Source organism: Syzygium oleosum, unplaced genomic scaffold (assembly GCF_021117445.2).
Source record: "Syzygium oleosum isolate NSW1041296 unplaced genomic scaffold, Sole_v2.1 Sole_v2.15, whole genome shotgun sequence".
NCBI classification, from domain to species: Eukaryota; Viridiplantae; Streptophyta; class Magnoliopsida; order Myrtales; family Myrtaceae; genus Syzygium; species Syzygium oleosum.
In genome coordinates, this window is record NW_026607499.1 from 7,686,315 (window position 1) to 7,713,750 (window position 27,436).

General features: G+C 41.5%; 3 protein-coding genes across 4 annotated transcripts; 2 read left to right on the forward strand and 1 right to left on the reverse strand.

The window, feature by feature from the left end:
• Positions 1–4,922: 4,922 nt before the first annotated feature.
• LOC115675552 (glucan endo-1,3-beta-glucosidase 11-like) lies at positions 4,923–8,820 on the forward strand. Of its 2 annotated transcripts, none has more exons than XM_030598276.2 (4): positions 4,923–4,986; positions 5,080–5,419; positions 5,536–6,304; positions 8,259–8,820. In XM_030598276.2, the coding sequence occupies exons 1-4, from the start codon at positions 4,923–4,925 to the stop codon at positions 8,325–8,327; spliced, it is 1,242 nt and encodes a 413-aa protein (XP_030454136.1). In that variant the 3' UTR covers positions 8,328–8,820. The 2 variants fall into 2 exon arrangements, with proteins under 2 accessions (XP_030454136.1, XP_056174496.1); XM_056318521.1 differs by lacking the exon at positions 4,923–4,986 and having other exon boundaries at positions 5,072–5,419; positions 8,259–8,328; positions 8,425–8,820.
• Positions 8,821–21,176: 12,356 nt separating this feature from the next.
• Positions 21,177–22,018, forward strand: LOC130140008 (uncharacterized). Its single transcript, XM_056318176.1, has one exon. It carries the CDS (start codon positions 21,447–21,449, stop codon positions 21,717–21,719), a length of 273 nt encoding a protein of 90 aa, XP_056174151.1. The 5' UTR covers positions 21,177–21,446; the 3' UTR covers positions 21,720–22,018.
• A 1,342-nt stretch (positions 22,019–23,360) lies between these two features.
• Positions 23,361–27,259, reverse strand: LOC115675439 (uncharacterized). Its single transcript, XM_030598092.2, has 6 exons — positions 26,332–27,259; positions 26,013–26,175; positions 25,686–25,862; positions 25,509–25,592; positions 24,367–24,445; positions 23,361–24,085 (listed from the first exon to the last, which is right to left on the reverse strand). Exons 1-6 carry the CDS (start codon positions 26,673–26,675, stop codon positions 23,643–23,645), a joined length of 1,290 nt encoding a protein of 429 aa, XP_030453952.2. The 5' UTR covers positions 26,676–27,259; the 3' UTR covers positions 23,361–23,642.
• Between the last annotated feature and the right edge of the window lie 177 nt (positions 27,260–27,436).

The following is a 27,436-nucleotide window of genomic DNA, read 5'->3' on the forward strand; positions in this document are numbered from 1 at the left end:
ATATGTTCATCTAGCTGGGTGTAATGTTTGTAAATGTAAACCATCAGCTCCAAAATTCCTAATGGTCCATACCACCATGACCCGACGGGACATTTTCTATGGCACGTGAACCATATTTGTGGTACCCACTTTATCATTGTAGCAAATGAATGCCACATTGAAAATTTGTACATACATGATATCCCGAATGAGAAACAAGTGTTCTCATTTATGATGACAAGGAGTTATAAATCCTATCCTTAGTAAAGCCCAGCATTTTTTTTTTCCATTTAGCGATAAGTTGGTGTCTAGATCAGTGTTCACACACCTTGACTGGTCTACCTCTCAAGTCGATCATAAGGTTCAAATATATTTAGTATCGCTAAATAAGACGCATTCATATCATACACCATTGTAACTTGGCACTTTAATATGCTTTGTTCAATCCAACCGATAAGTGTTGCTGCAATTAATTGCTAATGGGTAGAAAAGAAAATCTCCTAGGAAGTGTCTTTGGACGTCTTCTTGAATACTGTCTTCCAATTATGCCAAAAATGAAGAGAAAATGGTCAAAATCGAACTCCTCAAAATTGCAGGGATTAAAAGTGCACTTTAACAATATTTTAGTTTTAGTTTTGACGGCTTGACAAAAGAGGCAATTTGAGCTATGATTATTTTTATTTTTATTTTGTAAAATTAGAAACACCTATTTACTTATGGAAAATGTCAAACAATGCCCTTTGGGCACTAGTTAAATCTAATTAAACGTGTATAGAAAAATTTTAAATTTACTATCCGACAAATAAGTAATTCTTCAATTCTCAAAATGCCTTTGGAAATTGTTATTTACACTTTGACTTAACTTAATTATGGGGTCGATGTTCGAGTAAACACCGGCCCTTCATTAAGTTCAATTGGGTGTAAACTAATCATAATATTTTTATTCGGAATAACGATCAAAACTCTTGTCATGTGTGTACGTGACATTTCTCAATCGGATCCAAATAAGAAAGTGCGACCACGTGAGGCATGTCGGGGAAAAAGATGGGCTTGGTGGGCCCCACGTGCGTTACGCACCAATCAAAAATTGATCGTCGATCGTGGCGATTGCATCACCGCATCTATTTTCGTGTATTTATTTATTGTTTTCGTTTTTAATTTTTCCCCTTTCTTGGATTTTTTTTGCCACTTCCTTTAAATTACGACACCGAAGATGTCAATGACGCCATCGATGGTGGTCCTGCCCCTTTGATTTTTCTTTACTTTTGTTGTTATCCTCGGTAATAACGAACGACGGTCCTTCCTCAAATTACTCTCTTCCCATGTCTCCCCCACTACTCTCTAAAATCAAATCGGTCGAATCAATTTCCCTATCTTTTATAATAAGAGGAGAATATATAGACTAAATTTTTTACTATATCAAATCCCAAAAATGATATGACAGGGTGGAAGTACGTATTCTAACAAATTGATCATGTTCAAATATATATCACAAGAATTTAGTACTTAATATTTGAAGTTAAGGTGAAATGGGTTTACCTGGAATGCACTAACAGGAAAGTCAATCGCCAAACTCCATTTAAAGTTTAGTTTGAAAGGTGATTGTGGTCAAAAAGCATGGATCAAAACCCACCGAAATTCCCTTTTTCGTATCATCTTTCATGTAAAGTTGCAAAAGAGCAATTTATAAAAAGAAAAGGATTGCAAAAACACTGTTTTCTTGCGCTTCGGTTAGAACATGGCTGACAGTTCTCGTGATCCAACTGTAATCACATCGTGTCATGACCATTTCATTTCAAATTAAGTCTAATCTTAATATGAATAATATATATCTAAGATAAGACATGAAGGGTATTTAAGGAAGAAAAGAGAAAGTAGACTACTTGAAAGTAGGAGCTTCCATCTTCCTTTTATATAGTAGCAGAGGTAACATCTCATTTAATGTGTAAAAATGTGTTCAGATGTATATTAATGTGTCCGAATATGTGCAAGCATATTATTGTATTGACACGAGAAAAATGTTAACCCGTTTAATCAAATGTGTCCAAACATGTTATGAATAGATTGAAAGGGCAAATCCGCGAAACATATACAAACGTGCCGATGAGTCCACCATTGAACTCAATTGGAGCACGATTAAGTGCGTGTCGGATGTATATTGTATGAATAGGACGTAACGAAAAATTATGTGGCACTCAGTGAGAAGCTAAGCCATTCACTACTTGATGATCATAAATCTTGGTCACGACCCTTGCTTCATCTTTTCAATTGGGTGCACAGGCAGACTGCTCAGACCCTGGGAGATATCATACTTTGATGTTCCCCATGAAAACTACTAGGAGGGGTTCCCCAAAGTCCAAGCCGTGGTGGGAATCCTCAACTCGGTCAATAAAAGCTTCAAATCCCAACCTTCCATTAAAAAAAAAAAAGCTTTGGGCTATCTAACTTCGAAGCCATGCTTCGTTTAATTCAATTGATATATGATAATAACCCACACTTACACTCTCCAACTTAGAGAGAGAGTCTACTTAAGAAAAAAGCTTTCACAAATATGTAAACACTTTATTTTTATATTATCACTGCATTTGTAATTCGCACGGCAAATAATCTGAGTTATAAAAGATTTATTAGAAATTTCGCTATTAGATGTTAAATATGGCTCACTTATTGAAACTTCCCCTTACAAGTTATGACGGGTGTATTCTTTGTTTAGAAAACGGGAGGCGGTTATTTTCATAATAGGCTCGTGGTATTTCACAAAATACCTTTCTCCTTAACCATACGACTAAATTACTCTTTTCCACCTACGCGAAGACCCCTTTTAAATTGGCTCGATTGTGAAATCACCCATGGTGTTTTCATTTCCATAAAATTACCCTCAAATTTGTACATAATGTCTCTCACGATGTATCCGATACACTACATCTGATCTCATTCCCTCTTAGTCATTAGAACGGGTGAGTCTAATACGAGGCTCGCAAAATTTAATGTCTGAGAAGGAGTGGACGCATAGGCTTCATTTGCATACAAGAATATTTCCTCTCTGAGTAGTTTTCCATGTTTTTTTACCTAGAAAATCCTAAGTGGCAAAAATTCATTCAAAACCCTCTAATTTGTAATTAAAAAATGAGTTTTATCTCTACTTCGATCTAACGTACCAAGTGCATTTTGTACTGGGAATGTGCATTGGTGTCCTAAATCCTTTGTGAGTGCCTTGATACGGGCTTGCCCGGAGCGCATCGTTTGTGTACAATTGGGTCATATAAATATTTTAGAGGTTTCATATTTTTCTTATTTTTTATAGTTTCTAGATGATGTTAACCCAAACACATATAATGTCCACACATGTAGTTTCTTGATGTGTATTGCTTATACCGTTGATTAATACCACTAAATGTCGCATTTTCAAACAACCCGTTTTCATTCTTGCCTCCTACAAAATATTCTACAAACTATGCATGTATCTCTTAGTATTGGAATATAGCGCGATTGAGTCGGCCGGTGTACTACACGTAACCAAGGATGGTACACGCTCCACGGTTTCTCGAAGTATGCAGCTCATTCCCACTGCCAAGCATTGTACACCCGAAGAAACAGCCTCCTTGTTCTTTCGCCATGTACTGATGAAGTACTAAGGTGTGCTGCAGCGAAGTCTGCTGTCGTGACTGTTATCAGGCAATTTCTGGTCATTGTTGATTGGAATCGTGGGGTCGCGACTATGCATGTCTTCAAGCCTTCATCCCCAGAGAGATAGCCAAACTGAACGCTTCAATGCGATGCTGGAAGTATATTCGAGGCACTACATGAGTGCCAACCAGAAGGCATTCTCGTCATGCCGAGGATCCTTCCGTAGCGTTACCTTGAGAAAAACGATAGGCGATTTATCTGCAAGTATGAAGGGCCAATGCCAGTATTGGCCAAAGTGGGAAAAGTTGCTTATCAGCTTCAATTGCCTACTTGTTTGGAAAATCATCTAGTGTTCCATGTGCGAGTTGCTTGAAGCCTTGCCATGAAGACACGGAGGACCAGATGCGGAATGTACCGACTCGACCGGACATGAATATTGACTTCCCAGTAGGCGATGCCATGGACGAGATCCTAGCCAAGCGGATTGTCCAAGACCCACTTGCAGGTGCCAGAGCAAAAGGAGTATCCGGTTCAGTGTAAGGGTTAAGGAGCGAGAAACACCGGCAAGGAGCTAGAGGAGGACCTTGGATTGCTCTCTCGCCGCGAATAACAGGGTAAGTCGCCAAGGACGCCGATAAATTAATTGGGCGAGAGTGTCACCAATTCTTGGCGAACGTCTTGATTCGTGCTTGTCTAGTACTCATTATCCATGGCCACTTAGGTTGACCACGCATCAACATAGCATAGATGTATACTAGTCATTTTATGTTTATCTTATATTTCGTGATTTTAAGATGGTTCCATCTTAAGCACAATGTTTTACAAAGTTCTTTAGGAGAGTTCAAACTACTCAAACTTTAGGAGAGATCCTTGATGTCCATTGATTGTACCATCATTTAATCCAACTAAGTAGAACATTTCCTCTCGGCCCATCCTCACTATTACAAACGATCCCGCGGACTAACCATGTACCTTAGCATCGAGAAATTATGCACTCGAATCGATCAATGTACTACTGGTGAACGAAGATAGTAGATCGGCATCGACCGCTCGGACCGGGACATCTAGAAATCTCGATCGTCCTAGGTTTTCCCTGTTCGGTTCAGCCCGAACTCCAACGTCTCTTCAAAGATTAGTACGTTACACCTCCCTTCCTCTCCACTCCTATTCTTTTACTCTCTCACTACCGCTCACAGTATCAGTCCCACCCAGAGTCTCCTCCAGTGCCAAGATTGTCTCCTTCCTCCTTCACCATTCACACTCTCTCTTGCTCCCTCACTCCACCTCCAACCTCCATCTCTCCGCCTCTCTCCGCCATGACCTCCTCCGCATTACCTCCGTCGAACCTCGCTCTCCATCTCCTCCTCCTCCTCGTTTCCGGTCAGTACCTCTCGACTCGATCTTCTTCTTCTTCTTCTTCTTTCTGAAATGTGCTCTGCAGCTTGACTGGTTTGCTTGCCCCCCACTTTGCAGGCCTCGCGTCCCCGTCGGCGATGGCGGCTCCGATCGGCGTCAACTACGGCCAGATCGCCAACAACCTGCCGGCGCCGGACCACGCGGTGGCGCTGGTGAAGTCGATCGGGGCGACCCGGGTCAAGCTCTACGACGCGGACCAGCGCGTCCTCTGCGCCTTCGCCCGGACCGGCGTCGAGTTCACGGTCGGCCTGGGCAACGAGTTCTTGGCCCAGATGAGGGACCCCAAGAACGCTCTCTCCTGGGTCAAGACCAACGTCCACTCCTTCCTCCCCGACACCAACATCACCACCATCGCTGTCGGCAACGAGGTCCTCACCTCCAACGACACCTCCCTCAGGTATCATTCACATTAGTACCGTCGATTCACGCTCCCACCTCCATTTCTGACAGCAAGTTTATGTCAATTCGCTACATTGTATTTTAATCGACGGTCTTGTTGTTGCTGTGCCTCAGGGACCTCCTCATGCCGGCAATGCGGAACGTCCACGACGCGCTCGCGAGCCTCGGCCTCGACAAGCAGGTCACCGTGACCACGGCCCACTCGCTGGCCATCCTCGACACCTCCTACCCGCCGTCGACGGGAAAATTCCGGCGAGATCTCGTGAGCCGCGTGAGCCAGGTCCTGGACTTCCACTGCCGGACCGGGTCGTCGTTCCTGATCAATGCCTACCCGTACTTCGCGTACAAGGCGAACCCGAAGCAGGTCCCGCTCGACTTCGTCCTCTTCCAGTCGTCGCAGGGGATCACCGATCCCTCCACGGGGCTCCGCTACGAGAACATGCTGTTCGCGCAGCTCGACGCGGTCCACTCGGCGCTCGCCGCCGTCGGGTACGCCAACATGACGGTGCACGTGTCGGAGACGGGGTGGCCATCGAGGGGCGACGACGATGAGCTTGGGGCGACGCCGGAGAACGCGAAGAAGTACAATGGGAATCTGATGAGGATCGTGAAGCAGAAGAAGGGGACGCCGATGAGGCCGAATTGTGACCTCAACATATATGTGTTCGCGCTGTTCAATGAGAACATGAAGCCCGGCCCCATGTCGGAGAGGAACTACGGGCTGTTCAAGCCGGACGGGACGCCGTCGTACATGCTCGGCGGCGGCGGCGGCGGCGGCGGGGTGAGCAATGCGACGAGCTCTGGAGGGTCCAGTGGGGGCGGGAGCGCTTCCGACGGGTCGCCACCGGCACCGATTGGTTACCTCTCCGTTTCCTCCGGCGCGGTGAGTTTTGGCAATGATTTGCTTCTCGATATTTTTCTTATTATATTCTGTTCAATTTTCCGGATGTTCGTTTTCTCTTTTCCCGATAAATGTGGTGTTAAGTAATTATTTGTGTGGTTAATATAGGATATAGTTTTAGAAAAAGTAAATTATTTTAAAAAATTTAGGAGGAGTTTGTCACTATGTCTTGTAAATTTATTTGTAAACAAGTAAACCTAGCATTATGCTATAAGTAACGGACTAATGGACTTTTGAAATGTGATTCATAATTGAACATAGGGAATATAAATAAGCGCAACACTTTTCGAAAAATAAATTACATTAAGTTATTGGGGAAGATTGCATTCTTTTCGGTTTTCATTCCCCAACTATAGAATTGTTGATTTTGTTTGTCAGATTTCAATTTCGCAAGTTTTAATCATTTAAATATAGACTAGTATTTATAACTAAGACCTCTTATGTAAAAATAAAAAAAAACGTTCATATGGACAATTAAGGTCATTTAAAATCATATGAACCTTTTCACTTTTTTGACAATTCAAACGTACAGTATTTCTCATTTTGGCTCGAAAGTCAGATATGTAACTTTTGACTTTCTGTCAAAACTTTTAAAAAAATTAGATATAATTTTAGTTTTAAACACTATGAAAAAATCAGATGGGGCTTTAATTGCATTTCATTTCACCACTAAGATATCACACTTTTTTTTTTTTATCTCACTATTTGGAGCCCGATGAAGTTATCCTAAGGTTTATCAGGACTTTACCAATCAAAGAGTGCACGAACAAAGCACGAAATAAAGTAACCCTTATCTTATTAATCTCTTATCTAGGGTTTTACCAAACACCGCCCTCATGTTCTTGGGAAGGCATGCTGCTAAAATTCCTCAATGTCAGGCTGCAGTAGCCTGAGATCAAGGTTGAGATCTCATGTTTGTCAACCGCCGCGAAAGCCGATAATTATTATTAGGTGCTGTCAGAGCATTACTTAACGTGCATGTTCGTGACGAGCGAGACTATTATAGATTAAGCGCCTTCCTTATCTCTTAAATCCGTTAATCGAGATCCGACCGACGTGTGATGCTTCTAAATTGGAGGGCATGTGGCTGTCTTTGGAGCTGAGTAGCTGCTGCTTAATCTCTGTGACATCACATGCCTTAGGCTAAGTTCATTTCCAATGTGCAACGGCTCTCTCAGTAGATATTGCTCTTATGTAGCTTTCTGCTTTTCTTTTTAATCTTTTTCACTTGGGTGCAAACTTTATGCTTTTATATTAGATTAGAGATTGCTGTGCGTAAATGATCCGAGTAAATTATTGAAGGGTTCATCGTCCAAGTAAAGGAAGATTCTCCGCCCTTTGGACGTGGCGCCTCTGTCACATTAACTCCCGATTCTTTAATTCTTTATTTATCCAAGCACTTTAAAAGTACTGACCGACCCAACCTGGAAGATTTAGATCTCTTTTGTCTTAACTTTGTAGATTTACGATCTTGAATCTACATCCAATTGTCTTCAGTTTAACTTGTTATGCTCCATTTGTGTTTCCCCTTCACTTCTGGTCTTAGTTCTGTGAAAGCATGAACAGTTGAACATGCTTGTTTTCCTTTTCTTTTTCAAGTTCTGTGACAGAAGGACATTAGTGATGAATTGATATTTCACCTGTGACTAGTCTAGTTGTTGGGGTTAGGTTTCCCTAATGTGAAGGTTCCTTAAAATGTCTGAAAAGTTGAACTTGCGCAAATGTTTTCCCATTTTGCAATTCGATCCAATGCATTGGTTCTTGGAGCTTTATAGTCGATTGTCATGTTCCTTTCTTTTGGGCGATTCGGCCACAACACGAGATTTAATGCAATGGGTTGAAATTCTTTTCTCGGTAATTCGATTTGACTCCGGCAAAAGAAGGATTTTTTTCATAGTTAGGCTGACAAAACTTTGTGCATTGTGTGTGTGTACAGAATGAACTCAAATCAGTAGGTGCGGCATGTCTCACTTTGGCTCTGTTCCTGATAAAGCTCGTCTTTTGAGGTTTGAAACCATCTGATTGTGATCAAGAATCAACGAAGTGGGTTATCTAAAAAAGAAGGTGAAAGACTTTTGGTTTCTCTTTTGCTTGTAAATCAGCTCCCCAGAATTCATGGGCAAAAGTGCATCTCCATCATATCTTCCCCGTCGAGTCCTACCCAAGCACAAGTTGCAGAGAGAGAGAGAGAGAGAGATTGATTGCTTTCGAGACCATCACTTGCTATTATTGGTACTGCACTTGGGTCCATATTATCAGAGAAATTGCAGAGAGACAGAGACGCAGAGAGAGAGTAGGGACATCGAGTGGGTGGGATATGTGTAAATGTGAAATGAATGGTAGCTTTTTTTTGTTTGGCTGGCGATGATCTGTAATTGTTTGGCACTTCTTTTTGGCGTTTTTGGGCAGGGTGGTGGGGGTGAGATTGTGCAGTGTAGTGTCTGCAATAATTCCTAGATGCCAATGTACTGCTATTATATTGCTATTTTATTCCGATATATCCTATCTAGGACATGTGGGATGATGCATGAGCACATCATTTTGGCCAACACAACCATTGTTCATTTTTTTTAGCCAAAAAAAAAAACCATTGGTCATTTTACCTCTGGATAGGAACATGGGAAAAAGGGACTCTATGGCTTCCTTTTACAGGGATGATGTGAAAGACGTGATGTAGGAAACAACCTAGCAGCATTTGCACCTAGGGCTCAATGTGAAAGAAGTTAATGGAAAACGTCAATGTAGAATTTAATGGATATGTACTCTAGGGATTAGGAGTACAGGTGGTTAATGAATGAGCTCTTGGTAGCTTTTAGCAGGGTCTCTTTCCGGGTGCCCGTGGGATTGAGGTCATTTCTAAATCCTAAAATCCTACTGATGTCAGAATAAGATTTTCCTAAATATAATTTTAATTACTCTATTCTAGATGAACATCTAATCCTAAAATTAGGTTAAACAAAGAAAAAATCTCAAATAATAAAATCTTATATCTATCAAATAACAGATGAAAATTAAATCTTGAAATCCAGAGCACAAGGCAAGCTGTCGTAGCTCAAGTCAAGTGAGGTAGTGAACAAAGGACACGAAATTATCTGTCCAAGAGAGAGAGATGGAGTTTCAAGCCCTTGTTCGAGCAAGCAATTAGTTTGTCATTACCCATCTGATGAAATTCTGAATTGTAACCCGCAAGTAAACCGAACTGATAAGCATGATCTTGCAACCAGTGGATGGGTTATTTGGATAAGGGATTGCCATCCTCTCGGTTTCATCTTTTCAATGATGTTCGTGTACTTATCAACAAGAAGATCCGAGGTTCATCGGATTTAAAGGATCGCCAATGACTCGAAAATTCTGTGAGCTTGCCAAAGCCATATGATGTTTCTTTAGCTCCAGAATTTACTTTATAACTGCGAACAATGCTTCGATGTTTCAAAGTTCCTGATCTTGTCAACCCTCAGAAATTGACTAGCTGTAGAGATCTTTGACATAAAATTAGGTGTAGAGATCTGTAGGGCTTGGGAAAACCAACGAAAAAACCAAGTTGCATCCTTCGAGCAAAAAACTTAGGTGTCAAAAAGTACTGTTGATAGGCATCTCCTCGTTCCTCTTGTTCCTCTTCTTCCTCTTGGCCAAGCGGCTGATTTCATCCACTTCCTTTTTCTCGGCATCCTCTTTTGCCTTTGGTGCGGCTTGAGTGTCCCTCTGTATCGCGACTTTGTTTTAGCGCTGCAAACAACCAAAAAAAGAACATATGCATATCAAGAATGATATAAAAAGAGAAAAAGTTCTGTTGATATGCAACTCACTATCCCTCGCAGCTTGACTTATGCTCGTGAACATCATATGCATTTGGAAATCTTATCTGATAAGAGTCTCAAAACAATGGTATTTCCTGTGGATGAAGATGGGTTTCGAGCTCGGCCCCGGTTGATGACAACTTCTCTCACTCGGCCGAAGAGACGGGAGGCAAATGTCTCGGCAACGATAACTACTTTCGGAAGTTGGCTGGCCATTTTGCTGAAGAGGAAAACAAGGTGCTGAGGAGGAGATTGGGATGAACTAGATTGTCTAGGGGAGTGCTCGAATCTGTACGCGATTCTTTTGCGAAGATGGGGAAAGTTCCATTTTGGTTAACTCCATATGGAATAAAAGTTTTTTACGAATCACTGGGATGTTGATCACGCCGATAGGTCCCTTCCAATTGTACTGTTAAATAAAATTTATCCTACCCACACAACAAATGATGAAAAAGTTAAATCCCGCTTCTGTGAAACACTTTCTTTTAATTTAACCCACCTGCACCCTTAAAGGTTACATAGAATCCTTTTCATCATCTTCGTATATTATCTTCACTTCTTATCATCATTCTCTTATTATTTATATACAAAATAATAGTTAAGGATACGTGTTATTGTAAGGTTTTTTTTCACAAAAATATACATAGTACACGCACAACGCATGCGCAAAGTCTAATTAGCGTTCTACTATAATTAGTTTAAAAGAATGCATCATCTTCGTTTTTGGCAGTAATTGATGAACAGTGGATTATCAGCTACTTTGCTGCAACGTGTGATGTGAACCTGAGAACTGAGAAGACTTTCTTGCTGATAGCATGGCAAGCGGTCTTTTGGATAGTCGTTTGATATTTCCAGTAAAGTGCTAATTACACGGTTCTTTTGAATTGTCAACTAGCAATCCAACAGCTGCATGAAGAGCTTCGTTCTACAGAGGTTGATGACCTGAAAAGTTCAACCTTGGTCCGATAATGCTTTGAATGCTGTCGAGATAACGAAATGCAGTGGTTACTTACGGTTTTGGCATTGCACTTGACATCAATGTATTTCTGTTGCTGGATTTCATTCATGGACATCCGTTCCATTGAGAACACCAGTTATGCAGGTTTTCGTGATGCTGTCCAATTCCACACCTTTTGCAATTTCAGACATCAGTTCCTGCGCATGATATGGGCTCCCAGCCAAGATCAGCGGACTCCAATATACGCTGATTTTCCTTCCTTTCACTGGCTTTTCATGCCTGAGAGATATTGCACAATGAGTTAGATAACATAAAAAGCCCAGCCATTTTGGTTCAACAAGAAGCACTTTTAGTTTCTCCCAGAGTAACTCACCCGTCAATAGAATCCGATGAACTTTTGAACGAATCGGGCAGGTTGAGAAGTGAGAAATCTGGGAAGGTAAAGAACAAAGCTCTGCTCCTTACCTAAAAAAAAAAAAGAACAAAGCTCTGTATATGTTTCCACATGCCAACTTTCTCACTACAGAAGGAGTGACTAAAGATTTCATTAAAGCAAATCAAAGCCCTCATATGCATTCTGACCCACCTGACACAACAAGCTGAATCGAATATGATCATCCTCGTAATCCAATCCAGCTCTAGGACCGTAAATTCTGGATCTCATCTTGCCCCACACCTTCAGCAATTAAGGAGCGTCAGGAAAAACAGATCAAGATAATGCAATATAGTACCGTGATATCACCCAAGAAAAAGAGCGGAAAAACTCATTTCATTCAACTAGCGAAAATTGATAAATACATCAACCCCAGTATAGGACCTGGGGGATCGAATCAGCGCCTTGCCAGACGACATTACCACCGCCACTCACCTCGCCTTCGATGGAAAGATTGGGAAGCGGTTTCGCAATATCTTCGGCTTCGCGTCCTTTTGTCGACAGCATCCGGATCCGGTTCACCTCGTCCACGGTGAAGACGTTCCGCGTCACGAACTTAAGGTAAAATGAGGTCGTCCGCTCCGAGCTCGACTCCCGTCTCAGCTTCGTGAAGGAGGGCCACGTGGAGGAGATCCGCCTGTCGTTTTCCGCGCCCTTCTTGTATGGACTGCCGACGTCCTTGTATTGCTTCAGTTCGCTGGTGAGCCTGGAAGTCAGTTCGTGCCGTTTCTCGTTGGATGGGACTATTAGCTGGCCTCGTCTTAAGGTCCTGTCGGTCGAAAATGTGGAACTGAGTGAAGATGTGCTCAAAGGGAATTTTCATGGCAAGTCCTCTTTTAGAGTCCCTTAAGCTGCGCGAGTGCTGCAGGTTGCTGAAGAACATTATGATAGATGCAACAAGTTCGAAAGAGCTGGTACTCGTCGGCATTATTTTCTTTAACGTGGAGAAAATCTGGGCACCGCATTTGCTGTCATTGCGGGTTTCTGGGGACCGGTGGTCTATTTCCAAGTTCAGACCCAACGATGTATCTTCTTTGGTGGAAGCCCAGTTGGATTTCGTCTTTCGAACTGATGACGGCAATGATATTCGAACTGATGACATGAGGATACGCCCCGACTTTGTGAAGGAACTTTTTGGGAAGCTCCGCGGAGTTCACACAACCACCATTAACGGATGGTGTTTGCAGGTACAAGTTCAATGCTTTCACCATTTATAAGACGAACTTGTGTTGAATGATGTACCTGTTGAAAATGGGAAGCTGAGAGAAAGGAACACAAGATAATACTTAGAATATTCTTTGATATTTTTGTGGCTTGGCTATATTTAAATGATTCAATCGCAAGCCCTTTTATAGGTACATAAAGACCCTTAGTACATTGTATGCATTTATTAAAACCTCATAAAACTCCTAGAACTTTGTAGTACAAGAATCTTGAAAGTCTAATGGACTAATTAAATGCATGATACATACATGAACTACATTAATGCACCTAGGAAGAAGTACATGGATAATACCAACCTTAGAATAATGCACCTCGATTCATGAATCAAGTTTAATTTTCAACACTCCCCCTTAAACTTGATTATATCTAGTGACTCCAATCGAAGCACACAAACTTGCAAAATCTTCAAACTTCAATGCCTTAGTGAAGATGTCGGCAATTTGATCATTGGTCTTCACATATGCAAGCTTCACTTCTTTCTTCTCAATGCACTCTCTTATGAAGTGAAATTTTGTGTCTATGTGCTTGGTTCGATCGTGAAAAATGGAATTCTTTCCCAAAGCAATAGCAGACTTGTTATCAACATAAATTGTGGTAGCAACCTCTTCTGGCATGCGAAGCATCTTCAACAACTTTCTTAGCCATATTGCATGACATACACATGATGCAGCAAATACATACTCGGCTTCACAAGTTGAAAGAGTCACAATTGGCTGCTTTTTTGAACTCCAAGTAAATGTAGTATCACCCAAGAAAAATAAGAAGCCAGTGGTGCTTTTTCGATCATCAACATCACCACCCCAATCACTATCACAATATCCATGAAGCTTGAAGTTTCTAGCGGGAGAATAAATTAAACCGTAATCAAGAGTACCTTTTATGTATCGAAGTACCCTCTTGGCCATCTTCATGTGATTCTCGGTAGGTGCTTCCATGTATCGACTAACAAGATCAACACCATAGAGGATATCAGGTCTTGTGCAAATTAAATACCTCAAACTTCCAATAAGACTTCTATAAAGAGACGCATCCACCTTCTTACTTTCATCAAACCTTGACATCTTTGCTCCACATTCGATGGGAGTGCTCACCGGCTTACATTTCTCCATTTTGAATTTCTCAAGAATTTTCTTTGCATAAGCTTCTTGAGAAATGTAAATACCACCATCAACGTGCTTCACCTCAATTCCAAGATAGTACGACATAAGCCCAATATCGGTCATCTCGAACTCTTGAGCCATCACCTTCTTAAATTCTTCAAACATTTTTACATTGTTTCCGGTGAAGATTAAATCGTCGACATACAAACATACGAGCATAAAACCTCTAGCTTGATCTTCTTTGACATATAGAGCATACTCATGTGGACACTTGATGAATCCATGATCTTGAAAATATTTTTCAATGCGACTATACCAAGCCCTTGGTGCTTGCTTTATTCCATACAAAGCCTTCTTCAACTTCAAGACCTTATCTTTATGTCCTTTGACAACATAGCCCAAAGGTTGCTAAACATACACTTCTTCCTCAAGATAGCCATTCAAGAAAGCGGACTTAACATCCATTTGATAAATTTTCCATTTATTTTGAGCTGCCAAGGAAATAATCAAACGAATAGTTTCCAAACGAGCTACAGGAGCAAATACCTCATCATAGTCAATGCCATGCTTCTGATTGTAGCCTTTCGCAACAAGTCTTGCTTTGTTTCTTTCCACTTTTCCATCGGCATTTTTCTTCACTTTATACGCCCATTTTATGCCAATTGCCTTTTGTCCTTTAGGAAGGGTTGCTACTTCCCATGTGCCATTCTTCTGAATTGCTTGAATCTCTTGCTCCATTGCATCTCTCCATTTTGCATCCTGCACCGCTTCTTCAAAGTTTAATGGTTCAATGTCAGCAAAGAAACAAAATAAACTTGAAGTATCAATAACTTCCGTTTCTTCATATATCTTGATAAGATTCCTTTTGCACACCGGCTCTTCAGAGGAGCTATCATGGGAACCTTGAGAAGTAGGAGATGAAGGTGGAGTAATAACATCTTGATGTGTTCTTTGGCTTGATTCTCCCTCTTGTAAAGGACAAATGACATATTCATCATTTTCAGCAACATTCCAAACCCATGAGGCATTTTCATCAAACTCTGCATCTCTACTAATCACGATCTTCCCATTGGAAGGATTGTAGAACTTGTAGCCTTTTGATTTAGGATCATAGCCGATGAAGACAAACTTCTCACTTTTTTCATCAAGTTTAGATCTCTTCTCATCTGGAATATGAATATAAGCAATACTTCCAAAAACACGTAAGTGAGAAACACTAGGTTTCTTACCACTCCATGTTTCTTGAGGTGTCATGCCACGAACACTTCTTGAAGAAGATAGGTTGGACAAATATACCGCACATGCAATGGCCTCGGCCCAAAATTCCTTTGGCATCTTTTTGCTTCTAAGCATGCTTCGGACCATGTTGAGAATGGTTCTGTTCTTCCGCTCTACGACACCATTTTGCTGTGGAGACCTTGGAACAGTCAAGAAATGACGAATCCCATTGGTGTCACAAAAAGTTTCAAATTCCCCGGAAGTGAATTCTCCATCTCGATCGGTCCTTAATGCTTTAATATAATAGCCACTTTCTTTCTCAACAAGGGTCTTGAATTTTTGGAATGCTCCAAAAACTTCATTTTTGGCTTTCAAAAAATAGACCCAAGTTTTGCGAGAATAATCATCAATAAAGAGTAAGAAATAATTGGCTTTATCATGTGAGGATGGTTTGATGGGTCCGCACACATTGGCGTGAACAAGTTGGAGTGGCTTCGATGCTCTTGAAGTGGCCTCCCTAGAAAAACTTTTTCTAGCTTGTTTGCCAAAAGGACATCCTTCACACAGTTGGTTGGGATGATTGATTTTGGGCAACTCATGCACCATATCTTCATTCGCCAAAGTCTTCAAGCTACCAAAATTCAAATGGCCAAATCTCAAGTGCCAAAGCCAAGAAGTATTTTCAACACAACTCTTCAAGCACCTTGGATGATCAACTTGAACATTGAGCAAGAACATTCTATTTTTCTCCATAGGCACCTTTGCTATCAACTTATGAGAATCATCTCTCAAAAGAAGGCAACGATCTTTCAAGTGAATATCATATCCCATCTCAAGTAATTATCCCAAACTTAGAATATTAGACTTCAAAGTAGGAACATAATAAACTTGAGATATCAAAAGATGACTTCCATTTTTAGCACGGATTAAGACATCACCTTTCGTTGAAGCAAACGCTGAAAAGCAAACACGTAACACGAGGATTTACGTGGTTCGATCACAACGTGATCTACGTCCACGGGCGAGGCAAGATAAAATTCCACTATAATCAAAGAGAGTAGCATTTCGTAAGTCGAAACAACGACAAAAGCTCACGGCTTACAAAACTCTCTCGAAAATAAAATTCTCTCTCTACATCAATGAGAAAACCTAGCCGCAAGATAAATAGTGCTCCGAAATTGTTCACTTGTTACGAGTTGGGCCTATCGGCCCAACTCGCGTCGCGAACTAAATCTCAATTTTCGGGTCGCACAAAAATATGTCGGGTCGAGTGTTGAACCGGACCGAGAACATAAAATTCAAGACATATTTAACATTTTCCTTTGTTGGGGCTTTAGTATTATCTCCAAAGATGATGTTGCCATTCACCGCCTCATTAAGAGTTGAGAATGACTCTATGTTGCCACTCATGTGATTTGCGGCAACGGTATCAAGATACCATTCTCCTTTCTCTCTTTCTTCATTCGTTGCCAATAACAACAATGTCTCGTCTTCTCCTTCTTTAAGTTCAATATAATTGACCTTCACTTCATTGTTTGTAGTGGCACTCCTACATTCATTAGCATAGTGCCCAAATTTGTGGCAGGAATAACATTGAATATTAGCTTTATCATACCTTCTCCTTTCACCTCTATTGTAGCCATAATTTCCACGTCCTCCTGTTTGAAAGCTTGACCTTTCATTGATGGAATGTTGGTCTCCGCTCCTTCCACGACCACGACCAAAGTTTCCTCCACGACCACGACCACGACCACGACCATGACCACAATCACGGCCACGATTTTGACCTCTCTCATGAGACCATTCTTGCTTTTTCACTTGATCTCCCAAAGAGACCTTAGTTTGGAGTACTTGGGTCGCCGTCTCTCCCTTCTTCTTTAATCTTCTTCATATGCTTGCAATGACCCCATGAGCTGATCAAGGGTCATAGTCTTCAAGTCATTGGATTCCTCAATGGCAACACCAACAAGATCAAGCTTTGAGTCAAGCGATCTAAGAATCTTTTCAATAACACGAACATCGTCAATATTTTCGTCATATTGCCTCATTTTATTGGTTACGGAGGATACTCTAGTGAAGAAATCAGAAACGGATTCGGACCCCTTCATATGTAGAGATTCGAACTCACCACGTAGAGATTGAAGACGTACCCTCTTCACCTTTTCAATTCCTTTGAAATTATTTTCTAAAATATCCCAGGCTTCTTTGGCCTTTGATGTGGAAGCAACTTTCTCGAACATGGCTTCATCCAAGCCCATGTGAATAATAGAGAGGGCATCTTGATCACCTTTACGAAAGCTTGTTCAACGCGTTCTTTTGATTTTGATTCAAAGCCGCTTCATCCTCCGGTTCATCATAGCCTTTTTGAACAACTTCCCACACGTCTTGTGAGCCAAGCAACGCCTTCATGCGAATGCACCATTGCCCATAATTTTGTTTCGAAAGCTTGGGAACGGCATAAGGAAAAGAGCTATTCATCTTCAACCGTAGCTCTGATACCACTTTGTTGAAAATGGGAAGTTGAGAGAAAGAAACACAAGAGAATATTTAGAATACTCTTTGATATTTTTGTGGCTTGGCTATATTTAAATGATTCAATCGCAAGCCCTTTTATAGGTACATAAAGACCCTTAGTACATTGTATTCATTTATTAAGACCTCATAAAACTCCTAGAACTTTGTAGTACATGAATCTTGAAAATCTAATGGACTAATTAAATGCATGATACATACATGAACTACATTAATGCACCTAGGAAGAAGTACATGGATAATACCAACCTTAGAATAATGCACCTAAATTCATGAATCAAGTTTAATTTTCAACAATACTGGTGTTTGTTGCCCAGGTCGAGTGACCTCAGCTCTCTGTGGCATTCTCCTCGTCTTTCATCTAGGGGAATTATTGGGAACACATGCATAGTTAATTACAGGCCGATAGGAAGATTCATAACTTTTTATTTCAACTTACAAAAAGTTAATTTCCATTAAATGGATCCCGGATCACTCAATTAGGGACAATGAATGCCACTAGATGTTGCTAATTACCATGAATGCTGCTCGACGCAACATTATTAGACGCTTGGTTTAGTACAAACGGACAATGAGGTTATCTGAAAGGATTACTTTTTCAATTCATTTTTTCAATCGGTAGAGGAAATACGATAAAGAATAACGAACTTATTTATCTTAAATTGACAGAACTGAAAATATCGTCACAAGGCGACGACCTCAAAATTTAGGTCATTCGTAAAACTGTCTCTATCAATTTAGCACTACAAATATTAAATTATGTCTCGAGTTTGAGCGGTTTATGGAATTCGATCCGATTGGATAAAATATCCAAGTTTGATAGCACAATTAAATTCAAGAGTTGGACGCACCAAGGTCGGAGGAAAGATGGGCACTACAAGACAAAAGAGAAGCTCCCCCCTAAAGAAATCACTCAAGGACAAAAGGAAGGGGCACATTTCTCTGTCTTGTGGCCGTGTAAAAACGAAAGGCAAGTGAGGCCCATGAAGTTGTTTTTTTGGAGCAAAGAAAACAAAAAGAAAATGGATAGGGTGTGTCTAGGGCTCCAGGCTAGGTTGTCCTTCTTCCCTTGGAAGTCCAGCCGCACAAGTGGTGAGGAGAGAGTCCTCTGTCAACTCAGCTCTTGGGAAATGGCCGCCTATTTGGGTTCATTGACAAGACCACGCGATGGAGAGAGAGCACTGTAGCCACCATGGGTTCTGTTTTTCCGTGTCTTGAAGAATGGCCGCACGGTGAAGGAAGGTCTGGGTTTCTTGAGAGTTGAAGCCGGACGTTAGCTTTCTGCTGAGCCGCGGCACGAAGATCGAAAAGGAAGAAATCAAACAACGGGGAGCTCTTTGCTTAGCCGTGTGTAAGAGCTGAGAACGCACGGTAATTTGTGCGGTGAGGATTACGATCCAAATGAGTTGTTTATTCGTAAATACTTAGAATTTGAATTTAATTTAAGTGTAGAAAACACTCAAGCATTGCGAGCGATTATTGTGAATTTGGATTCTCCGATTATAGTGAATTATATGGTGCTGACTCTCGCCGTGCATGTAGATTTCGATACATCAAATATCACGTGTCCTTTATCATTCCTCGTTATTTCTCTGACTATATTCGTGTTGACATAAATTGCAAGATCCCGGATTTAGCTTCCGCGTTGGTCAGTATCTCAACAACTAAAAAACATGCAATTTGAAGTCGCGAGTTCAAAGACAGTCCCAGAGTTTTCTTGCTAACTACTAAATAAAATAAGTGTTGGGTCCACCTAAATGCCCAACATGGATCGTAGGATTTTGCTTGTCGATTTTATCATGACGTGCGGTCCGAAAGCCAGCCAAGATGGCACCAGCTCACGGGAACCCTTGGCGTATGTATTTGATTTCGTTTCGGGGACCCGCCACGCGTTCAATTTCCTTCGTGATAAACACATGAAAAAGCATACGACTGTCGTCCACCACCTTCGCCCGCAAGGAATAACTTTACGAGTTTTCCGTCTTCTGGTTCGTGACAATCTTAGAAAACAATATAATTAACCTCCACCCGATAGAGAAATTCGCATGCTCAGTTGCGTCTAATCAACCTCGATGAATTTTCAACGATTTTGGTCTCTCTTAAAATTTGCGTTATCAGTAAAGAATTTTTCTATTACCAAAATCATTCGGTGCATGATCCTGTAGAGATAGATAAATGCACTGGAAGTCCTAAAATTTGTTACGCAAGTGCAATCGAATCCTAAAATTTTCAAAAATTTCAATCAACGGAAGGATTTGATTGGACTAATTTGATAAGTTTTAAGACTTGATTGAACTTCTGAAAGTTTAAGGACTTAATTGCACTTTGGTAACAAGTTTTAGGACTTTCGGTACATCATTTTATGTCTGATCAATGTCGATAGAGAGAAGTTTTTCGACGGTACAGGGGCTCGATAGTGGAGGCGGGTAAGATCGTCCCTCTGATAACCCCGACTGTCCTCATGTCCGTATAAAAGCGTAGTTATGAAATAGTCGAACCAGTGGCTCGACAATGAAAACATATGAGATGCAAATAATGGAATGCGAATTTAATTAACTATTCATGACCTAGTAATCTGCCATTAATTCAAACTTTATTAAGTCTGGCATAAGCATAAGACTTGTGCCATTGCGATAACCACGAACATGAGGGTCAAACTCCTTGCGAATCAAGGAAAGTTGAATTTATACACCAATTGCTCTAATACTCAGCCGCCTCTGGAGACGCAGTTGGGTTTCGTTGTTATCAAGGTCCTGCAACATTCAAACTGCAATTATTAAAATTATATTATTTAAGAACTATTTAAATTACGTAACGTTGCTTAAGAAATACGTATTCTTAACATGCAAACACTATTGGATAACAAAATTTTTTGCATTGTAAATTTGGATTGTGCACGACATGGTTTTGGTATACAATCCACAAAAGTTCTATGTTTCAAACATTTTAACAAGGTCTAATATATTTTGAGAATTAGTATTAGGTTCCTGGGTATATATATATATATATATAGAAGTGTTTTTTCTAAGCGACACTGCAATCGTGAAATGTTGGCGCACAAGTTACTTAGGATAGTAGATTAAATAAAAATTCGACCACTTTTTTAGTTCTATTAAAGTGGCTATATCTATCAAAATTCAATAAAATTTAATTGGTCGATATTCTTATCGATATTTAGTTTTTATATCTTTAATACTTCAGTTAATTTAGTTTTTTTCTCATTTTCAATAACTCTGATCTTGTTACCGCAATTAAAGGTTAAAAAGAGTATTTCTTCAAAAAAAAAACTCTGTCGAGAAAATACAATATTATACCATGTGCATCGCACCATGCCAGAGGAAAAAATAACGAAAAGTTAATGGCCATAACAAAATGAAAACTCGCGTGAGTATTGTGTATCCGTCGAAGTTTAGGGACAAGCGGGTACTACCTCTAAAGTTGGTGGATGTTTTGTGTAAGTTTTTCCCTAGAATTAAACTCGATTCGATATTTTCAACTGACGAGATTTAGATATACGATTCAGAGCATATACAATTTAGGAAATAAAAATTTAAGAACTAAAGTAGCGTCTTAGGCTTTTCCCCCGCTCCCTAACGGGTTGTGATCCCACTCCACCAAGCCAAAAACAAGAAACCCCCCCAATTATTTCCTAATTTATACCATCATCCGTTCCCCATATATCTATACATAATATAACACTTCTTCTTCCCTAATCATTCCAAAACTATTCACAAAGTCATCCCTCACGTCTTCTTCCTCCCTCTCCCCACTCTCTCGATTCAAGAAACAGCAGTAGATCGTCACAGAGATTCAAGAAACAGCAGAAGAAGATCATCAACGAGCGCGAGAAGCAAGCGCCACCATGAATTCCATCTTCAGTTCCTTCGATTTCCTCTGCGCCGAGCTCTTCGGCATGAAGGTGAAGGCCCATCTCCCCCCGGCGGCCAGCACCGTCGGCGGCGGCGATCCCTCGCCGCTCCGGCGCGGCGAAGGGGCGCCCGATATCCCGAGGACGGGAAGCAAGGGCGAGAACGTTACAGAGCAGAAGCAGAAGCAGAAGCAGAAGGAGAGCTTCCCGCGTTTCGCTCTGGAGCTCGACGGGATTCACTGCTTCGAGACCATCGTCCCTCACTGAGAATCCCCTCCTCCTCATCATCATCATCATCATCATCATCCAGGAACAGGGGATTCTTTTGCTTTTTTTCTTTTCTTTTTGGCGTTCGAGATTTGAATTGCGTAACGCAGGGGGCTAACTGTAGAACTCTTGCGGTTCAAGATTTGCAGCAATCTTTCTTTGTTTTAGGAACAGTAACCGTAACCGATTCTTTTCTTCCATGTTCTTCTCCCAAGTGTTGGGGTTTGGGGCAGAAGTAACCATTGCTTTGGTAACTCGCAAGGGATGATTTCCCCATGAATCGACCAATATTACTCCCATCTTTCTTTTGTTTTTGCAATTTTTTTGATTATTTTGTTCGACTATTTTGCTTGTGTCCTATGGTCTTGTCGTGCCACATTATTCATGATCGGACTAGTATACAAAATTGTTTGCGTACATAAACTGGAGCCGAAAGGGCTAAAGGAGGTAAAGGCCGTAAGGCCCAAGATACACCAAAGAAGTCCAAAGCCTATTGGGAAAAGCTCCCTGCGAAAGAGCATCGAAAAGGTTATGCTGCTACATGGCATCGCGGGACACATACTGTTGGAAAAAGCTTAGGTTAGGATATTTTCAACTGAGGAGGGAGCACCGCAAAGACCCGATCGGCGTCGGTTGAGAACCGGCACCGAGGCGATGGGCCGGCACATCGAACGATGACAAGGTCTCCAAGACAAATTGAGGAGGGACTGGCCAAGGACATCATAGTTTATAAGCCCGACCAAGTCCGGTTGGGCTCGAGCCAGGTCCGCTCAGCCGAAAAACAGGATTATACTGACGGGCGGGGCAAAGGACTATTTCCTTGTCCTGCGCGTCGATCACATCCATGTCAAAGGAGTGGGGGTTGTCAAGTGTGTGACATTACCCCTAGATCATATTGTAATGTATGAATGCTCCTGGAACACTGGTTCAAATTCAAGAAAAGAAATTCTGGCATTATTACTAAAGCCTTGTTTCCCTCAGTCTTATTGGAAAATTGATGCGTTGAAAATATGGGGGATTTCCATGGTTTCTTGAGAGACCGATCCCCCGTCCTAAAAACGTCATACCCAAGTGCATTTTGTCGTATCTACTACATAACATATCGTGCCTCACAAATACTGTAAAGGTTTTCAATAAATGACAAAAGTTTATACCGCACCCTTGTAAACAAAGGTCTTTCTATATTAGGTATGATTAACCACTCTCCCGAGGACACTCGAACAAGACCCAATTGGCATGTAGAAATTATAGAGCATGTCACGCATGCTTGAAACATGATATATGATAGGGATTAGTATGGTATATTGGGAGATGAACACAAAATGAAGGAAAAAATGGGTGAACATCAGACGATCCTCTGAACTAGAACTTCTGGCAAGTAAGCTCGTGTGATGAATCAATAAGGTCGATAAACTTACCCTTGCAATTCCTCATTCTTCAAAGACCCTGTTCTTAGTTTTTCCAACAGCATTCGGTATCCAGACACGCAGCTCGCCGAGCCGGGTCTTGCTCGGAACATGGAGAATTTGAAATGGCTCGGTCTTTACGAGGCAATCTCCTTCAGAGGATCTTCTTATCAGAACAAAAGTCCGTCTAATTTCACTCTCTCCACAATCGTTTTTCTCATGTAATGTAACAAAGTTCAAAAAAATGGACACTCAGCATTCTTTGTTATTCCTGCAAGTACATGGTGCTCCAACGGTATTAAGCCTTGTCAATTAATACAAGTATCATCATCGCTTCCCGATCAGAGGCTTGCTTTCACGGCTAACCAAATCAAAAAGATCTAAAGAATGAAATACATTGGCCCCCTCGTCCTTCTCATAGGGTCTCTTAGATACAGCGGGCCATCTCGACAAATCTCTCGCCTTCCGCGGCCGAGACTTTCAACAACACCAGGGTGTAATTCAAGAAGCATTTGAATCATAACTTCCTCCCCATTTTAGCGAATCTTCGGGCGACTCCGAAGATAACCGCCTTGGTCAAGAGTCCCCGATCGAGACTACATGCAAGGACTATGGCCCCTCCGATGACTAAGAGTTTAGGTATGTTCTTCCCGGGACGCTGCTCGGACAAATCGCAGCGTTCGATTTCGGATGAATTGCCGACAGTACTTTCCACGGATCGGAGGTAGTCCACGCTGATTTTTGTATTGATTTGAGCCATGACGGCACAGCGCGACAGCTGAGACCCAGAGGATCTTTGCTTTTGATATGCACGCAAACCAGGCTCGATTTTCTTCACAGTTCCCCACATGCCTTGGCGGACTCCAAACTTTGCAATCTCCCAGGGTATGCCCATGTCTTCGTGGTGGAAGAGCAATACTTCGCAAGCACTAAGCTGCCCATCACCTTTTTTTGATTCAACTGTGCATTATTCAACAAGGAAAAGTTTAGGTCATTATTGAGGTTGGAGACCACAATTAAGGCCCATAAGCTCTATAGTTATTTTAACTAAATGTGATTGCTCACTCTGTTCTTTTCTCTCCTAGGTTATCCATTCCCTTCGCTTCCTCCAGTAAGAGCAAAAACAGCATTTGCTCATTCCTGGATCGTGTTACTTTCTCGATTCTTTCGATAGGAATTTTATAGGTTGCACTAAACAAAGAAGAAAAATGATTAGACCCCACCAAAGAAACACACACTACCTGCGCGAATGCACCAACTCGAATAGTATAAATCGACACGTCTTGGTTTGTTGCGCCTGGGAACAGAGTTGGGAACTCCCTGAAACATTAGAAAATAGAAAATGGTGATCCAGTTAATTAGGAAGCCAAAAGTCGTCAAAATTAAGTTGACCACAGATCAACAAAAATAGAGCAGCTGTCATTCAATTCAAAATCTGCACCAGTAAAACCTATTTTTGCCTCAACTAGCAAGTCCTGCTGATTTCAACCATGTACACCAGCCCCAGGTTCATGCAACCAATTTTTTGCACTCCTAAGACGGTTATCTAGATTTATCTAGAAGAAACCTCCTTCTTTAGGTTGCTAACATACGTAAATCTCTTCCCTTATTTCGAGAAAAACCTATACCTGCTCTCATACTTGTCAGTTCTCACTGAACTGAATCTAGAGTCTAAAGCAAATGTCTTATTGATAGTCATACGGAGTATGATGATAGGACTTCCTCAAATTGAAACTAAAAGATTCATTATGTGCCAAAGATAGACTTCATCAGATTGTTATTAATTGCCAGCACATAAATAATAGAATGTAACCTAGCAAGCGGATGAAATGTATGAAGCAACACAGTTCCACCTTACAGCCAATATATAACAGGTAAAGCTTAGGTCAGATGTCCAAGATGCAAGACCCAAGCCTTAGGGTTTGCACTTTTATTCAGCAGGAATAAATTGGACAAAAGTACCATGGATGAACAAAGAGCTACATCTAGAGGGTCCATCTCCGACTCTGCTCCAGAATTGCAACTCTACCCAACTTTAGCTTGGAGTGAAATTAGATGCAAGAGATCGAACTCATCTTTTGCGTGAAATATCCTAGACTATGTCCTCTTTCATATTGGTATCTTTAACTTCTGGTCATGCATTAAAATTTCCAAACAGTATATACTTGAAGCTAGTGGCTCCAAAAAAAGCCACCATGAAGCTAAACAAAGAAAGTCGCAGCACAGGAACAAACCATCACAAAGAACATAATAAATGAAACATGCTGAAAGTTAAATATTTTGCCAATGTAAATGAAAAAGAAAAATGGATGGATGGAATGAGGACACTGCAGCATTAAGTACTTTTTAACAGATATAATCAAAGTAGATGATATAGCTATACCTTTGAAACACAATAATACATTCTTCCTGATTCCCATATTCGACGGCCTATGATGTACTCTCTGTCACTACAGAAAAATGGAAACTGCACCACAGCACAGAACAGAAGACATCATTAGAAGAACGCAACAAATCGGCCCCCAACAAAAGCATTGTAGAAGACAAGAATTATCCTAACCTTGCGCACCCACTGCACCATCAGCGCGCCGGTAGTGGGACACTCCTCCAAGGTCGTAGCATGAATTAGCATATCATCCCACTTAGGTCGAAAACTATCATCCCAGAAGAAATCTCTGACTAGTTCAGGAGTAGCGTCCTCGAAAACAGTCCTGCTGCGGTATTGCGGAGGCCCAGTCTAATAAACCCATCAAACCCAAATTAAATCATGAACAAAACAGCATAGACAAACATACATAAACTCCACATGCCAACGGAGAAACACGTCCACTTTGTCTGCCCACAATTAAGCACGTAAAAGCCTACGAAAATTGAAAACCAAACCTACCTCAGGATCTCTATGCCAAGCTTGGCAACTCATAGTTGATGTGGATCGGTCCATCATATGAATCCAAGCAGGACCTCCATCAGTCACTTCAACAAGCCGGCATATATGCTCTAAATCATCTTCCCCGACGAGACCCGACAATTCTCGCTCACCCTGTGTTGAACTGCCAGAATAAAAACCACATCACTATTGACTTACAGACACCATCTTCCTTTCCCCAACACATCAGACTAAACACTATCATCAGACTTAAAATGCAACCAAATATAAGCATAGAAACCTGGCAACTGCACAAGCTAAACGCTAATTCAGAACAAACCTGCAATCAGTTCTTGTGGTTGGTGGCACAACAGAAGCCTCCTTCTCAGCCCCATCATTGGCAACCGAAGAAATGAAGCTCGTCAGCTGCAATTTCGATAACTTCAAGCTCGGAATCGAGGTCCTACCAACGCAAGACGACACGGGAGATTCCGAAGAATTCTCCTTGGGGCAATCCAAGAAATCCTTGCCCAGATTTGCCCATCTGGGCTTCCACGCCCACCCAACCAAAACCCCAACAACGACAGCAATCCAGACAGGAGCCACGAACAACATGAGCTCGCCCAGGACACCCCCAATCGTGGGTCTTTGCAAGATCTCCGAAAGAATCGAAATTAATGCCATTGCAAGCTCCAAAAACAGTCCAGCCGATAGAGACGAGGAATATCCAAAGCACCCAGATGAAGAAAACCAATTCAAATTACAAAAAAAAAAAACGGGGAAAAGAGAAAAACCCTCGAAGCAATCGGAATTACGAAGCGTCAGGCGCAGCGATTCTCGAGGGTTTCAAGAAAAGGGAGGGGAAGATAAACCCTAAACACCCACCAGAACGGCAATGGAAACGACACTTTTATTATGGGGTGGGGGCGGCGGAAAGGGATGTACACCGGCGAAGTATACGTAATAAACTAATACAAGAAAAGGAGACGCGACGAGTTGAGGAGGGAACGAAGAGATAAAGATTCGGTTCTTGCAGCGAGGGAAGGAAGGGAGAGAGATTGGGAAGAAGACAATGGAGACAAAACAGTGTCAGGCTTTGCGGATAAGAGGGTTTCGAGATAAGCGGTAGACAGACGCCCCGCGAGGATTACCGTAGGTCCAGGGGATTTCCCCCCGTATATTTTTTGCCAATTTCTCTACAAATTTCTGCGCTCTCTCTCTCTCTCTCTCTCTCGCGCTCACTCAATGGAATATCGCGAATCGATGCTGCACAGTACTAGGAGCGGAGGAGGAATTGTCGTGAAATCTTGCGAATGTCACACGGCTGTCTGGCGGAGGGCAGAAGAGAGAGAAAAACAGAGAGAGAGCGACAAGACAGGAATGTGAACGTGGGGGTGTGAACGAACGTTTGGTTGGTGCAAATTTTATAACATGGAAGTGTTTAG